The 16,967-nt window shown below is 41.1% G+C and overlaps 2 protein-coding genes across 4 annotated transcripts; both read left to right on the top strand.

The window, feature by feature from the left end:
* The first annotated feature begins 269 nt into the window (after positions 1–269).
* Positions 270–8,418, top strand: LOC311145213 (N-alpha-acetyltransferase 50). Of its 2 annotated transcripts, none has more exons than XM_084181436.1 (5): positions 270–436; positions 5,231–5,367; positions 5,518–5,637; positions 5,970–6,036; positions 6,735–8,418. In XM_084181436.1, exons 1-5 carry the CDS (start codon positions 429–431, stop codon positions 6,910–6,912), a joined length of 510 nt encoding a protein of 169 aa, XP_084037562.1. In that variant the 5' UTR covers positions 270–428; the 3' UTR covers positions 6,913–8,418. The 2 variants fall into 2 exon arrangements, with proteins under 2 accessions (XP_084037562.1, XP_084037563.1); XM_084181437.1 differs by having other exon boundaries at positions 281–436; positions 5,234–5,367.
* An 894-nt stretch (positions 8,419–9,312) lies between these two features.
* Positions 9,313–14,817, top strand: LOC311146625 (G2/M phase-specific E3 ubiquitin-protein ligase-like). Of its 2 annotated transcripts, XM_084183156.1 has the most exons (10): positions 9,313–9,585; positions 9,865–10,071; positions 10,267–10,705; positions 11,362–11,556; positions 11,867–11,953; positions 12,616–12,869; positions 12,950–13,075; positions 13,305–13,445; positions 13,611–13,719; positions 13,825–14,817. In XM_084183156.1, the coding sequence occupies exons 3-10, from the start codon at positions 10,702–10,704 to the stop codon at positions 14,034–14,036; spliced, it is 1,128 nt and encodes a 375-aa protein (XP_084039282.1). In that variant the 5' UTR covers positions 9,313–9,585; positions 9,865–10,071; positions 10,267–10,701; the 3' UTR covers positions 14,037–14,817. The 2 variants fall into 2 exon arrangements, with proteins under 2 accessions (XP_084039282.1, XP_084039281.1); XM_084183155.1 differs by lacking the exons at positions 9,313–9,585; positions 9,865–10,071; positions 10,267–10,705 and adding an exon at positions 10,835–11,004 and having other exon boundaries at positions 13,825–14,812.
* Positions 14,818–16,967: the final 2,150 nt, after the last annotated feature.

The following is a 16,967-nucleotide window of genomic DNA, read 5'->3' on the forward strand; positions in this document are numbered from 1 at the left end:
GAAAAAACGAGTTGCGCCACAAATAACCAGAAATTGAATAATAACAAATTATTATGAAGACATGTAAAAATCTAACAAAAATGTCAAAGCTAAAGGTCAATTCATACTTCAAGAACAAACATCCCGAAATGTTAACATTTCAAAAACAGAACTTGTTTTTTACTAAGCAGAAATATTTGGTAATTTGCTCAACCCATATAATAAAAATAACTGGATTTAAAAAATATTAATGTACAGTGACGTTCTGCGCATGCGGGGTCAGAGTTGACAGTAGAGGAGTGCGGTAGCTAAGCTAACAGCTAGCAACATACATACATGTGGAGGGTACGACAGGAGGCAACCCCAACGCTGTCAAAATTCCCCTACCTGAACCGTAAACTACTCAGAACTTCAACCACATCGAAACTAAGGAATAACAGTAGTTTACAATGAAAGGGTGAGTAAAGCCATTTAGAGAGATGTCTGTGTTCCTAGCACGAGTAAAGTTTTTTCTTGTCTCTTTTTTTCAACGGGGGCGGGAGAGGTGGTTGCAATGCTAGCTAGCTAAACCCTTTGCACGGTTAGGTAAAATAATCTGCCAACGACAGCACCACAGTGATTTTCGTCTCTTTACCAGTTATTAGACACAATGTGTCTCATTGGTTAACTATCTAGATAGCAAATAACATCGTTAACCTGCTAAGTGTGGCTAGTAGCGCGTGCATTTTCCATCAAATTAAACCTTGAACAAAAAGTCGGATAAGTTTGTAACCTGCCTGTTAGTTCGTGTAGTTAACTAACGTTAGCTGAATTTCGAAACGTTTGAAGTCCGCTCTACTTTGACGTTAACTATACCTAATTACTAGGCTACTTTACGCCACTCAACTCCAAGTTTGTTCAACTAGCTAGCTAGTTTGCTAACGTTAGCTACTTTACTTAGCTAGCGGCTAGGTAGCTAACACTAGCTAGCTAACTTAACTTGGAACAAATTCGATTAGAACTGTCACAGTACTACCTAGCAGCATGCTGACGTTTGTCAGTAGATTTTGACAATCATATTTAGCTATTGGCTAGTATCACTGGTTTCTGTGAAGGAGTGTATTTCGCTAGTTTATTAGGCAATCTTAAAATGACTCAAGTAACCCATTGATTCAATTTACTGTTTGGGGCGTGAGCATGAACCATAAAACACAACATGGTCTCAGAGCATTTTGTATTATTCTGTACGTAAATCCGAGATACTCAGTTTAATATGATATGTTACGTTTCGTATGGTATGTATTCATTTGTGGATTTGTCTCACCTATTTTGTATGATGTTAAGAATTACAATTCGTATTATACAGTGCATTCAGAAAGTATTCAGACCTTGACTTTTTCCACATTTTGTACAATACAGCCTTATCCTATAATTGATTATTGTTTTTTCCCTCAGCAATCTTCACACTACCCCATAATGACAAAGCAAAATCAGGTTTTTAGAAATTGTTGCTAATTTATAACAAATAAAAAAACATAACATTTACATAAGTATTCAGACCCTTTACTCAGTACTTTGTTGAAGCACCTTCGGCAGTGATTACAACCTCAAGTCTTCTTGGGTATGACGGTACAAGCTTGGCACACCTATATTTGGGGAGTTTCTCCCATTCTTCTCTGCAGATCCTCTCAAGCTCTGTCAGGTTGGATGGGGAGCATTGCTGCACAGCTATTTTCAGGTCTCTACAGAGATGTTCGATCGGGTTCAAGTCCGAGCTCTGTCTGGTCCACTCAATGACATTCAGAGACTTGCCCCGAATCCACGCCTTTGTTGTCTTGGCTGTGTGCTTAGGGTCGTTGTCCTGTTGGAAGGTGAACCTTCGTCCCAGTCTGAGGTCCTGAGCGCTCTGGAGCAGGTTTTCATCAAGGATCTCTCTGTACATTAATCTTTCCCTCGATCCTGACTAGTCTCCCAGTCCCTGTTGCTGAAAAACATCCCCACAGCATGATGCTGACACCACCCTGCTTCACCGTAGGGATGCTGCCAGGTTTCCTCCAGATGTGACGCTTGGCATTCAGGCCAAAGAGTTCAATCTTGGTTTCATCAGACCAGAGAATCTTGTTTCTCATGGTCTGAGAGTCCTTTAGGTGCCTTTTGGCAAACTCCAAGCGGGCTGTCATGTGCCTTTTACTGAGGAGTGGCTTCCGCCTGGCCACTCTACCATAAAGGCCTGATTGGTGGATTGATTATCTTGGCAAAGAAGAAATGCTCACTAACAGGGATGTAAACAAATTTGTGCACAGCATTTGAGAGAAATAAGCTTTTTGTGCATATGGAACATTTCTGGGATATTTTATTTCAGCTCATGAAACATTGGACCAATACTTTACATGTTGCGTTTTATATTTTTGTTCAGTATAGTTAAAGTTGCTAAAATGCTGAAGTTGTCCTTGATGAGATTCGAACTCGCAACCTTTGGACTCGTAACCATCTGTCTTATGTAACCATACCAAAAGTAATATATCATACTAATTTGAGTATCTCAGATTTACTTTTACTATGTTATGTCTAGTCTGAGACCAGGCTGTAAACCAAGGTGCTTTCAGGTAGTCAACCCCTATCTTATGCAATTATCTGCAAAGGTTACAAAATATAAATTCCCTCGTGGCTACTTTGTAAACAGTAGCTTAGTTTTGCATCTGTTACTGTAAATAACACACAGCTAGCTAGTATAAGTGAAGTTACACAAGGTAGCCCAATAATGGACTAAAGGAGCCTATCGTTACTCCTTGTAGTCCAAGGACCTTACATGTTCTGTTTAGAGGTGAATTGGCTCTGGCAGCCAAATACTCAATCTAAATGTGAATAGATTGCGATGCAGTTCAAGAAACACAACACCCTCTACTTTCATATCACAACAAAATAATTTCACAAATGCAAAATATACACTTACTGTACACTGTTTTAACGCAGTTGCAGCCGACAGTATTATTCAGTGACAACACGTGACGGTGTCAGTATGAAATGTATGCACTCGCTAACTGTAAGTCGTTCTGGATAAGAGCGTCTGCTAAATGACTAAAATGTAAATGTAAAATGGTGTCTTCAGTTTACACACAGGTGTTCGGAGACACAGATGGCTAATTAACACAGGTAGTCCACTCCGTCTAATGGCTGTTTTCTGTAAACAAGCGCTGTGACATTGAAATATGGCCATGTGGGAACCCTAAACCTATAAAGGTGTGTATCAATTTAACCTTTTTTGGTTTTAGAGGATTTTTTCCTGCTGATATGAAAGTAGGTCCTTATGCTTCCAAAACCGTACTGCAAGCGATGCGTGTTAATGTTCAGACCGAGCATTGGGGCTCTTAAAAAAACTCCCCCGTACATAAGATGCCTTTGTCCAAGGATTTATGTGTAATGTAATGGAACTGAGTCATGATCAAGGACTAGGTACAATGTAGCAAACGTTTACTACAGTATATGTAGCTAACTACTTGGGGCATTTCTAAATCTAAGTGATTCTATCAACAGGGGGAAGAAAGCCTTCAGTGGATCAAATAAGACTGATGCGTAGATTCCATGTTGATACATAATCAAACCACAATTGCAGGTTGATGTTAGCTTATTTACTTCACAAGTTCCCCTAACACGTCACAGTCTTATCTGTACAGTCTAATGGTGGGGTCTCAGGTTTTTAAATTCACAGAGCAGATGTCTTAGATTTGAATATTGGCGACGTCGCCAGGTCTCTGCTGTCACTCTATCCGGCCTGTCTGACTGCCACCGAACACGTGACCAGCAGCTGTTGTCGGCATTGATGTTTTAACATGAGGAGTCGCCCTATAAATACCTCTGTGTGCTCCCAGGAGGAAGTCAGTTGGAGACAAATGGTCAAACTCAAGCGAAAACAAACTCTCTCTCAGTCTCAGAGATTGACATTTACCTAAACATCTTGCCTAATCTTTCATGATCAAGGCACACAGGAAAGGCTGTGTACATGCATACAGATTGCTTGTAGCTGCATGTAACGTCAGTCATCCCAATTTAAAGAATGTTGGGTTTTGCGTTGGGGGGCAGATTTCGTGTCTGTGTGTATCTGGCGTAGTGCTGTGTGCATGATGCCACTGTTGTACTTTTGGAATGAGAGGTGGCAGCTGTCAATGCATCTGGGCTAGCCCAAGTGGGTCTAGATGGCTCACAGTGGCAGGAGAACTGTCTGTCCAGCCCGCTCCCTAGAAAAGCTCAAGGCAGACCAGACCATGTCCTCCGGCACTGTTAGACATCTGTGTTTACCGACAGACTTCATGTGAGTTGTGCCATGGTCATGGTATCTGTACACAGCTGTGTATCAGTCACTGTGGATATGAGTGCCACATTAAAAGTATGTGGACACCCCTTCAAATTAGTTGATTCGGCTATTTCAGCCACTCCCGCTGCTGACAGGTGTATAAAATCGAGCACACAGCCATACGATCTCAATAGACAAACACTGGCATTAGAATGGCCCATACTGAAGAGCTCAGTGACTTTCAACGTGGCACCGTCATAGGATGCCACCTTTCCAACAAGTCAGTTCGTCAGATTTCTGCCCTGCTAGAGCTGCCACGGTCAACTGTAAGTGCTGTTATTGTGAAGTGGAAACATCGAGGAGCAACAACGGCCACACAAGCTCACAGAACGGGACCGGCGAGTGCTGAAACGCGTAGCGCGTAAAAATCATCTGTCCTCGGTTGCAACACTCACTACCGAGTTCCAGACTGCCTCTGGAAGCAACGTCAGCACAAGAACTGTTCGTAGGGAGCTTCATGAAATGGGTTTCCATGGTCGATCAGCCGCAAACAAGCCTAAGACCACCATGCGCAATGGCAAGCGTTGGCTGGAGGGATGTAGAACTCGCCGCCATTGGATTCTGGAGCAGTGGAAAATTCTCATTGTTTCTACAGATTGTAAATTGAAAATAAACATTTTTGCTAAAATAATAATTATTATTGATCGATTGACTGACTTTTCAGATCACTCAGTAGTGCTATCTGCAGGGTTAGCTCCAGGTAAATATTGCAATCCTTTAGCCATTCCTGGACCTGTGTTCAAAAACAAGCTACAAATGGACAGTACCAAAACAAAAGATCTAATGATTCTGTCTCATCGCAGCAAAATCTGCAGAGCTGGGAAGATTGTATCCCCATATATCTGTTTGTGTGTGTGTCGTGTTGCTTGGTTAGACCCCCCCCCCGTGCCCAGCTGGTTGACCGTTCTGCTCTTGTTCCAGTAGCCGGATCGAGCTGGGGGATGTTACGCCCCACAACATTAAACAGTTGAAACGCCTCAACCAGGTCATCTTTCCCGTCAGCTACAATGACAAGTTCTACAAGGACGTGCTCGAAGTGGGAGAGCTCGCCAAGCTAGGTAAGACGAGACGGGCTTGCCCAATCACGTAGTCCCTTGTAGTTTGATATTGATGCACTTGTTTTTGTAGTGAACTAATGGTGTGTTATGAGGAAATACTGCATGGCACTGATGTCTAATACACCTGACCTCTGACCCCTGTGTTTGTAGCATACTTCAATGACATTGCGGTGGGGGCAGTGTGCTGCAGAGTGGACCACTCTCAGAACCAGAAGAGACTATATATCATGACATTGGGCTGCCTTGCGCCCTACCGTAGATTAGGCATAGGTACGGCGCAAGTCTTTTATTGTTGCTCTTGTACACCGACAATAGCCAGCTTCACACCATATTTACTTGTATCCTCTCATATTTCATATTTACTTGTATCCTCTCATACTGTTTGGAGTTTTTTATTTTACTTGTTACTAATTTTGCAGACATTCTTATCCAGAGCGACTTAGTTAGTGCATTCATCTTAAGCTAGCTAGGTGGGACAACCACATATCACAGTCATAGTATATACATTTTTCCTCAATATAATAGCGATCAGCAAAGTCAGAGCTAGTCACCTGTGTTGCATATTGTCAAACTCCTTATCTTCTGTCTTGTATTGTGACCAGGAACGAAGATGCTGAACCATGTGTTAAACATCTGCGAGAAGGACGGCACCTTTGACAACATTTACCTGTAAGTCTATAATCCAAGGATCTGTCCTGCGTCTTAAGGTGCTTACAGACGGGCCACGGTAAACGGCAATCTTACAGACTTCGGCACTTAGTCTGTAAACTCTTTACTGTGCAGCTCAATATTCTAAATGGACTCCTCTCATGTCTGTGCACTGTGTTGATGTGAAAGAACTGGACAGGTGAAAGCAATTGCCTGGTATTGGCATAGTATACACCATATTGCTTTCACCATTTCTCTTTTTTCACATCAGTGCAGATCAAGGAGATAAAGGCCCCTATTGAGATGCACCCTCAGTGGTCAGTTAAATGTTTGTCATCCCTCACCACCTAATTCACACGCTTCTATCTATCTGCATTGACCCTTTTTGCACTAACTCTTTTGACTCATCACATACGCTGCTGCTACTGTTTATTATCTATCCTGTTGCCTAGTCACTTTATCCCTACCTGTATGTACATATCTACCTCTCTTACCTCGTATCCCTGCACATCAACTTGGTCCTGGTACCATGTGTATATAGCCAAGTTATCGTTACTCATTGTGTATTTATTCCTTGTGTTATTATTTCTATTTTTTTCTCTCTGTATTGTTGGGAAGGGCCCGTAATTAACATTTCACTGTTGGTCTACACCTGTTGTTTACCAAGCATGTGACAAATAAAATTGTATTTGATTTGGATTCCTTCTCTCACCTGACAGTCACGTGCAGATCAGCAACGAGTCGGCCATCGACTTCTACCAGAAGTTTGGCTTTGAGATCATCGAGACGAAAAAGAACTACTACAAGAGGATAGAGCCGGCAGACGCCCACGTGCTTCAGAAGAGCCTGCGCAGCCCGTGTGCGCCCCCTGGGGGAGAGCTGCAGAAGGCCGAGTAGGGGTTGCAGCCTCCGGAAACAGCATGGTCGTGCCCCACCTCCCCCCAGAAACAGAACTGTGACAGATGCCCATGGGTCGACACATTCACCACTTTCTTCAAAGGACATTAAAAAGAGAGAAACAAATTCAAAGTTTAAAAAACAATACATGGCATTTTTATTTTGCAATAAGAGTCCCAATAAAAGATTTTTAAAAACTAAACAAAGGGTTCAGAATCCAAAAAGTGCTCAGAAAAGCTGCAGACTTCAGACAGTTTAGACATGGTGGGGGGTTTCTGTGTTTGCAAATCCTACTTTTTGTGTTTGAGTTGTTTTTAAAAGCGGTTATAAAGGTAAGGGGACATATCTTTGGTGTTTGGACAATAGAACTCAATAGGAAAAATATTTTACAGTAAGAGACTATCGTTGACAAAGGAAGTCCCCAACTGGTACCTTAGTGATGCTTCGAGTCGTAATGGTGACACATTCATAACTCTGAACTCTAGCCCATCACCACCCGAGCCCAGGGACTTATGGGAAGAGTTTTTACTGGTGGATGAGACTTCCTGTTTCTTCTTCTGGCAATATGCGAAGTGTGAGCCTTGCGATGTGATGCAATGCCCCCTCCTGACGTCAAAGCTTTGACGCCACTCCAGAGGGGGAAAGGAGAAATGAGCACCCCCATAGAATGGGCACGAGGAAGGATGAACAGTTTCAAGGTGTGGGGAGATTTGGGGGAGTGGATTCCCCTCTTTGTTTCTGAATGGTTATTTCTCAACCAATCTATTTAATTCTCTCTTCAGCTCTTTTTTTAAAATTATTTTTATGCCAACTGGCTCAGGGCTTCTCCTGGGCTTGCCACAGATGCTGTGTGAGGGAGTTCAGGGTGTGAGATCAAAGGAAATAACTGGTCTCTTAAGATGAGGATGTTGACGTTTTTGTCAAAGTACAAAGATGGAACAAGACATCCAGTAGGGGTTGGATGAGTAGCGGTCTGTGTATTTACAATAATTGTGGCAGTAATCTACTGTATCTCCATGCAGGTCTCTGTTTCAGGACTAGAGCAGTTCAACTGACTGGCTAAGATGGAGAGCTCTCTGCCTTGGAGGAGTGCATGATTGAGTTTGTTGTGGATGCTTCTGTTAAGATTGGCACTTTATAGTTAGCCTGTGTACTGTCTGGTACCGAGACTAATCTTTAGTGGCCCTTTAGTAGGAGGTTGTAACCAAGCCAACTAGATTTCTCCACACGCTGTATCAGTAACCTTTGTGCAGCTTCACTTATGACCATGACCATCTGTTCAACATTGTGGGAAGGATGCGTGTTGGTTTGGGAGTTTCCTCTGTCTGTAGGGCCCCTCAGAACAGAACCAGAAGCCCAGGAGAAACCCTGCCCCACTGCATGCTGGGAGAGTAGACCCCTCTCCACTAGTAAAAGCATGTTTTGTTTTCTTTGAAGAATTTTATCTTTTCTGGAGCTCTATATTGTAAGACTTTTTAACCTCCTAAATAAAATAAATACTATTTGCATTATTTGTTTTTTGTATATCCAAAACCACCGTACCAGACTGTGTTATGGATCAGACTGAAAACAGCATAATGAAGAAGCCTATTCGAAACTAGTCCATATTGCACAACAGAGTATTTCAGAGGGAATGTTGATGCATCTCCTTATACTCAGATAATCTTTATTATCCCTGAGGGGCAATTTGCTCAACAGCAGGAAGTCAAAATACATGACTGAGTATAAATCTGACTCATAATTTTTTATACAGCGATCCTGCTTGAGCCGTCAATCTTTCAAATCACATTTCAGGACTATGTCCCAGTACACATTTTGATTGGATCATAGCTCGAATCTCTTAAATCCGATTCGTCGTTTCAGTTTACATACGCCTCTTTCTCCTTTCAACTTGATTTTGTGTTAGGTTGTGAGAGGAGTTGATTGGATCCTGGATGCTGATCGGTTGATATGAGGGCGTTGTGGGTCAACAACTCCCGCAAAATACCAGACGTATTAGTCGCATAATTCCACTGTCCCGCAGCCCTATGGAGGACTAAAAGTGCCACAATTAAATAAATAAATACACCATTAAATAATTACTTAAATGTGTCATTAATTAATTAAAATTAGAATTAAATACATAAATGTGTAATTAAATGTATCATTAATTAATTCAAATACCGATTCATTTTATGTAAAATACATATATAATTATTTCACTATTTACATTTACATTTCATGGTCCTGCGTTGGAGTGATTCATGAATTACTTAAAACTGTCAAACTGACCCATCAAAAGTTGGTAGGCGGAACCTAACGCCTGATTGGTTACCCTCTGCATCAAGCCAAGACAAATCAATTCCGGATAATGGATTGATGCAGAGCTACTGAACACATTCCAATACACTGGGTGGCGCTATTCACCTCTACGTTGGTTTAGTTACACGGTTAAACAGTACTTTCATTGCAACGGCTAAAAATCAAGAAGACTCGGTCCTGCTAGCCCCAATGTTGAGACGCTGTGTGAGGTGCAGGACAAAATGTCTAAAAGTTGCCCGGAGCTGCTGAGAGAAGCAGCGAATTTGATTGAGGAAGCTCTGAGCAGAAGTCCAACGGCTCCCGCGGCACCGGTGACTCCGGCAGCTCAGTCATAGCAGATACCGGCCGCTCAATCACGTACACCTGTCCAAGGTAAGCTAAGTAATTTCATGTTAGCCAGGTGTGCTACTATTTAATGATTCGGGACACACGTGTAGGTTAAATTAGATCGACTCGAACATGTATTTGCATGCGGTATTATGATGCTTCGTGCGTGACACGTTTATTGTTAATGGGGGGGGGGAAGCATAAACCTAGCTAGTTCGCTAATCGGCTAAATGGTGTTAGCTGGCTTGAGCATCCCAAGATAGAAGTAGAGGCTGTTTTAGCTGACTGGTGACCATTGAGCTGTTACGTTTTTCTGTGTTGCAGCGGAGGTAGCAAGGCTCTTTGCGCCATATAACATTGGAGCCAGAAGGAATATGACGAGATGACCAGCACAAGTCCAAGTTAGCCGAAGAAGCTACACACACACTGTCTGTTGTTTGGCTGACCACAATGCGGATAAAACTCCAAGCGTACTGTTTAAAGCTGAACTTCTTACTTCAGGACTTGGAGAGCAAAAAGTAACATTTTCAGGTCAGTGCCAAACTAGGCATTTACCAAAAGTAAAAAAAAGTTTGTACTGTCTGTGGCTTGTTGAAATTATTTGCATTTCTTTTTATAGTGACTCAAACTTAATTGGTGTTCATAGTGTCAATAATAGTTATCACAGGCTTATTTGCTTAATTTAAGGTGAGGTGAGTTATGATTTTGTTTTGTTTTTTTCTCCAGGGAATGACCACGATCCCATGGTTATAACAAATAAACTGATGGAAGTGTTTCCGAAGCTCCAACAAGGGGGAGGCTTTGAATTTCTAAAACTTGTAGGATCTACTCGCAGTCGAAATCTTGCGTTGCTTCAGTGTCCCAGCACTGGATACACCCTTGCCTATCTGAAAGATCCATCGACGATGATTGGACAGGCTACAATCAACATACGTCCACTTCAACAGGATCTACCCTTAGATTGTGTACATACATTTACAGAGACTTAGTTTAATACATAATCAAAACAAAGATTACTGGTGACTTTTAATCATTAATTAAAAGCCATTTGTTGTTGTTGTTAGGAGAGCTCACGTCCTGCCTCTGGTCCAGTCATCCCCTGCATCACTTGTCAGAAGGAAGTTCCCTTTTCAGAGATGAAGCTGCACAGATTGAGCTGCAATGGGTATGTACTTCTTAAAGCAATGCAAGGGTAGCATAATTTATTTTCTTTGGGAATATGTCTCTCTTATTGTTGTGCACACAAATAAGCGAGTATGACCATCATTTCAATTGTGTTAACTTCAAGGACACCCATGCAGGAATCAGAAAGAGAACAAGAGGGAGGCCAAAGTGAAGAAAATGATAGTGAGACAGCCCTAGTCAGTGACAGTGTTCCAGTGAGGCCTGAAACATCAGCTGAGAGTGCAGTAGTACCGGCAGTGATTGTCAACGAGGAGTTGGATCGCAAAGAAACAGACAGTGGTTTGTGTCATCACAATAGTGTTGCTATAAGATTGTGTGTAACTGAAAAGTTAATAGAAAGATAACACCTGTAGGATATAATTAGATAAGATAATACAGTTACAGACAATTAATAACATGCAACTGGGTTTTTCTATTTTTCTAATATTTAGTTGTAGTTGTTTAGTAGTGCTGTTTTTATGTCAACTCAGCGTTGTGACAGGTTCTGAAGATGTTGGGTCTCACGTTTTGTCAGTGAAATGAACAGAATTTTCCTCCTGTTCTGTAGAGTGAGAGGATATCTGTATATGCAGGTAACATGCCAACTCACAATATGTCTCTCTGTAATAGATAACTTTATTGTTGTTGTTTGTTTAGAATGGAAGCTTATTAAAGAACCCACTCAAGCTGCCAAAGTTTTCAAAGAGAATCTGCTAAGGGAACATGCAACTGGGAAACCACTTAGAATGAAGATGGATGTAAGGGACTCTGAAGAGGACAGGGAACGGGAGCTTCTCTTATTCTATAAACAGCAGCAAGAATGGGCATGTCCACTTCATTGTACTCTGGTTGGTAAGTAATATAACATTTATAATATAAATACATCAGTACAGTTTATACCACTCAAGTAGCTTATATGTAATTGTTAAATGGGAGAATGGAATGCACAAAATTATATAATTGATAAAAATGTTATATGTATGTATGTGAATATTGTGCACAATATACTCTTGTTATCTGGAATAATCAATATTAAGGATGCTATTCTAGAATTACAGCCAATAGAAGTTTTTCTCCCTTTCTTGTTAAATGTTACCAAATCCAGTTACCTGTATTAGGCCGCCACTTTTTTTCCAGTGTTATTATCAGTATTTTATTTCAGGTGATGTTGCTATCGGAGAGGGAGTGATGCGGTACTTTATGACAACAATCATATCCAAACTCCAGTTTGGATTCAGTCTAGATCTTGGTAAGTATCTTACTAATTTTTTGAAGGTTAATCCATCTATAAATTGCAGAAATGTCTGTCTGTAGCGCATGTCTCTCAGTTAGTCTGATGGATTTCAAACTTGACAGGTGTCTTGCTCTGGTCACGAGTAAGTGCAGTGCCAAGTTTGACGACGTTTGGATAAACGCAAAAGATAGCGTTACATATATAGGTAAAAGAAGCACACATTGGCTTTTGCTGCTCTTGCTGCTTGCCATTCTCACACTGCATGCAACGCTGACTGAGCACCTGTTTGTGTCGTGACTCACTCTACACCGCCTCTCTCTATGCGCGCGCACACACACACACGCGTACACGTACGTTCTGGTGGTTGATGAACGCGGATATGTGCTGTTTAGCGGAGGGCCGGTGGGCAATGTTTTGTGTCAGGTAAGTCTGTAGTAGGGTATACAGGGGAATTGAATTTGAAGTGGTTTGGGGTCCTTCTGTAAGTCATTTTGGAGTAGGCTACAATTTGGTTTAAGTGAATTCTACAAGCAGCAATACCACAGGCCAAGTAATCGCCACTAGTATGATGTAATCTATCTATCTATCTATCTATCTATCTATCATACATTTTTATTTAATGTATTTAAGAGGTTAATTGTTGTGACTTTATTCCCTGCTCTCTTGGTACTTTACAGGAGGAATGGGCCAAACACTGCTATTTGAGGGTGAACCTGACCATCTTGTTCCAGCAGCATCAGAGGCACTTATTGAAAGCAACCTCTTCCGGGTTGCAGGAAGGATGTTGGGCCACACCTTTCTGCATGATGGTCCCCATGTCACAGGACTAAGTCCTGCTGTAATTCATGTACTGTTCAATGGGGACCCTGAAATGGCTACCGTTGTTACAGAAGACTGCCCTGATCTGCACATCAGGAGCATCATAGAACTGGTATGTAACCTAAAAGAAACTTTGCCATGTAAAAAATATTGCTTGGGCAGATATAATAACTTGTATGGTCTTAATTCTAGCTTGAACATGAAGATCTTACACCGGAACAGAAGGACACAGTTTCAGATCTTTCCATGTCTTGGGATCTTCCGGCAGTCACCAAAACAAATCGGAGATGGCTACATAACAAACTTCTACTCCATGCAGTGAGTTCCTGCTGGTTAAGTGACAGAATTCATCGCTGTACTTGTTGAAATTATAGAATGTGTTGTGAACCCTGGCTTGTTATGTTAACACGAGAGTTTAAGTACTAGAGTTTTAATGGATTTTTATAAAGCACTTTATTGTGTTTATTAACATTTTTCCTACTGTGCCAACTTTTGTCAAATTTGGGTTAAGGATTTGGGCTGTAATATGGGTCGGTCTGTCTCTTAGGTCGTTGGGAGGACCATGCGCCAAATTAAACAGTTGAGAAAGGGACTGAAAGATGTGATGGTATGGCCCCTGCTGACATCTAGGCCGGATGTTGTACCACTTCTTTTCCCCAAAATGGCTGAAATGCAGTTCACACCCCAGGTAAGTCAGTAATTTAGTTATATTTGTGACTTAACTTGATGAATTTACGTGTATTTTCAATGACTGAGATGGATATTTTTCAATTTTCTAAGATTTTGATCTGCATAGTCCTTCACCAAAATAAGTTCTCCCTTTTTTTAAATTACAATTTTTGTTTTCTTTAAGATGCTCCTAGAAAAAATCACATGGCCAGTTGAGGACAGTGATGATGAAGACTTTGACTTAGACACCACCTGCCGCATCACTGGCTTTCTAAGGATGTTCATTGAAACAGGTATAAACCTTATTTTCTCTCTTTACAAATGCTTCTATGTCTCATGGATAGATATGATCAATTACAGTTGAACTAAATGTCTTTAATCCATTTTATGACTTTTAGCTTCATCAGGTACCCTGGCCCAGCTGCTGACATTCTGGGTTGGCTGGGAGATGCTTCCTCCTGAACTGAGAGTGGAGATTTCTGGGGGAACCCTTCCTACGTCCTCCACATGCTTTGAAACCCTAAAGCTGCCAGCTCATTTCAAACTCTACATGGACTTTGAGAAAGCACTTGTCGCTGCCATAAAAAGTACTGGATTTGGGCTTGTTTAAGTTTTTTCAGACGTCAATTAGGGCTGGGCAATATTTTAATATTATATCTATCGTGATATAAGACTAGATATCGTCTTAAGGTGCTTTTCCATTACCAGTACCTACTTGACTCGCCTCGACTCGCTGTGCGTCCGTTTCCCATTGCAGATTTTAGGACGAGGCGAGTAGGTACCATGTAATGGAAAAGCACCATTAGATTTTGAAGAAGTGTAATATCGTTACATGGTAAGTTTAGTCTTTTCCTGGTTTCAAAGGCTGCATTACAGTAAAGTGATGTCATTTTCTGAACTTACCAGACTGTTCTAGCTGTTCTATTATTTGCCTTTTACCACTTAGTCATTATATCCACAATATGATAGTTATTTATCCGAAATCTAAATGTGGAAGATATTTTGTGAATGCACCAATTGTCAACCTTACAATATCGTTGCAATATCGACATCAAGGTGTTAGGTCAAAAATGTGATATTTGATTTTCTCCATATTGCCCAGCCCTAATGTCAATGCATACACAGTTCAGATGAATTGACACAAGTTCAGTGTCTTTGAAAACATTAACACACTGCAGTAGTTGACTTTTTTTTCTTCCATTTACTAAAATCAAACTGTTCTGCACCTTCAGTGCTAACAGTACAGCATTCATGTTAGTCATTCTGTGGACCATAATGAGACAGGAAGCTTCAAAGAAACAGCTTTTTTTCCTTTCTTTTAAAAGGAAAGTAAACTTTCAGTTTTTCCTTGCTTGTTCTAACACAACAAATAAAAACATGGGTTGGACATCAGTCTAAGATTCTTGATAACACTTCCACAGTCTCTACATATAGTCTAAGTGCATCAGTAACAGAAACTCCTGGAGCTGGCAAAATTGCAACCTCTTCATCTGAGAGCTCACGGGCCAGCTGAACCTCGGGGACTGACACAGTGCCTCGATGAAGGCAGTGAGGTCCGTTCCAATCGATCCCATATTCTTCAGGAACCTGAATGGATGACAAGCATAATCAGTCTTGTACTTAAAACTAGTTTGACATGTCCTTACACAAGATTGTTATTTTTGGTCACCAAGGCAGTGAGAAATGAAATGTTACTTATTCAGTTTTTTAAAATAATACAGCTTTGCATAGTATGCACTGTAGAAACTACAGCTCACAGGTTGATGTCTTTCCATAAGCGGGCTTCCTTCACCTTTCAAAGGGGCAGAGCTCCAAATTAAAAATACATTTAAATAATGCCCATATTATTATCTACTCACTTGGAACATGCACACCTCTTGCATTCAGGTGACCACGCATTAGCTTGTAGCCGGTGTTTGGATGACTTCTGTGAATTTCACTTACAATACGGTCTAACTCCTCATCATTCACAGCTGAATAGAGATCTGTCTTTCTGTACAAACAAGAAAAACACAACATCAAGTAATGTTACCTTAAACGTCATATTCTTTCCGAGTGTATGAGAGCAGCAATTCATAAACAGAAAACTCATGAATTTAGTGTAAATACCTTAAACTGTATTGTTGCATGCGCCTCCTGATGGTCCTCTTTGACACACCGAACATCGCTGCAAATTTGAACTGCGGGAACTCCACAAAGAAGTTAATGCTCCAGAACTGCACTCGGTATGTCAAACGCCAAACGCCCCGGTCCCTGTGTGTGTTGGGCCTGAAGTGCCCTGGTACCAGAGAAGCGGTGGACAACTTCTTCTAGATTTGCAATCACTCTGTGGTCGATATCTTCGTCGGAAAGTGCGGAAATGACTCCAACAACTTCAATAAGTTCCTCTGCTTTACTAGCTACATGCTCTGGGTCAGCAGGTCCTGCTTCTACATCCTCTGCTAAGTTTAAAATGTCTCTAACCAACTCCCTGGAAAGTTCACGGAGATCCTCCATTGTTTCTATCCAGGTTGGCCTACTCTACTTCAGACCAAAGCAATGGATCAGACTAGATTCGCGTTAGCCCCGCCCACTGACTTTGATGGGTCAGTTTGACAGTTTTAAGTAATTCATGAATCACTGCAATGCAGGATCATGAAATGTAAATGTAAATAGTGAAATAATTATATATGTATTTTACATAAAATGAATCGGTATTTGAATTAATTAATGATACATTTAATTACACATTTATGTATTTAATTCTAATTTTAATTAATTAATGACACATTTAAGTAATTATTTAATGGTGTATTTATTTATTTAATTGTGGCACTTTTAGTCCTCCATACAGCCCAGGCAAGAAATTGGTGGTTGTAAAAACCTACCTGTATGCCTCTACGACCTGTGCAACAATGTATCATTTAAAACATGTGATCTCTCCTGTGCCAGTAGGTTAGCTAGCCCAGGAATAATAATTCACCATGGAAACCGTAAACATTTAGAGTTCCATTCATTCATTAACCAGCGCATTGCGGCCTATATAGGCCTATTGGATATTTATTAAATCATTATTTATTGAAGTTCTTGTCTCATCATCATTGAATCTCTGCTAGCTAGCTAACATGCCAATGATTTGTTTAGCATAGCAACGTCGAATGATTAGAATGAAAGACTAGGTCAAAACATGAGAAAATAACTAATGCTGCGTTTAGATGGTATTTCAATGAGAGCACGATGGTAAATGCCGTTGAGCCTGGCGGTGAAAGCCGTCAGCCGCCACCGTAGACGGGACTTGCAGCCAGAGTTCAAATATTTCAACTTTTGCCGTCTGCCATAGCATTATTTTTTACCGGATGTTGATTTGCACGGATTGTTTACTGAAATCACCATAGCAACGCATACCGGCTTGCTTTTGCCGTCACTCTCTTTCTTGCTGACTGGTATGACGGTTTTTGCGTCCCTCTAAACGCAGCATAACCACCAGCCAGCCCACTTGTAATCCTTTTTTGAATATTTGATGAGGGTTGTTGACGTCAACCGCCTGTATTCAATGGAGAGA

The sequence above is a fragment of the Coregonus lavaretus genome (genome assembly GCF_964263955.1).
Source record: "Coregonus lavaretus genome assembly, chromosome: 2".
Taxonomy (NCBI): domain Eukaryota; kingdom Metazoa; phylum Chordata; class Actinopteri; order Salmoniformes; family Salmonidae; genus Coregonus; species Coregonus lavaretus.

Coding starts and splice junctions, on each gene's coding strand:
- LOC311146625 (XM_084183155.1), top strand. CDS start 10,836: ATGCAGGAATCAGAAAGAGAACAAGAGGGAGGCCAAAGTGAAGAAAAT. Junction 11,954..12,615: donor TGGATTCAGTCTAGATCTTG/GTAAGTATCTTA, acceptor GGTACTTTACAG/GAGGAATGGGCCAAACACTG. Junction 13,076..13,304: donor ACAAACTTCTACTCCATGCA/GTGAGTTCCTGC, acceptor TCTGTCTCTTAG/GTCGTTGGGAGGACCATGCG.
- LOC311145213 (XM_084181436.1), top strand. Junction 5,638..5,969: donor CTACCGTAGATTAGGCATAG/GTACGGCGCAAG, acceptor TATTGTGACCAG/GAACGAAGATGCTGAACCAT. Junction 6,037..6,734: donor ACCTTTGACAACATTTACCT/GTAAGTCTATAA, acceptor CTCACCTGACAG/TCACGTGCAGATCAGCAACG.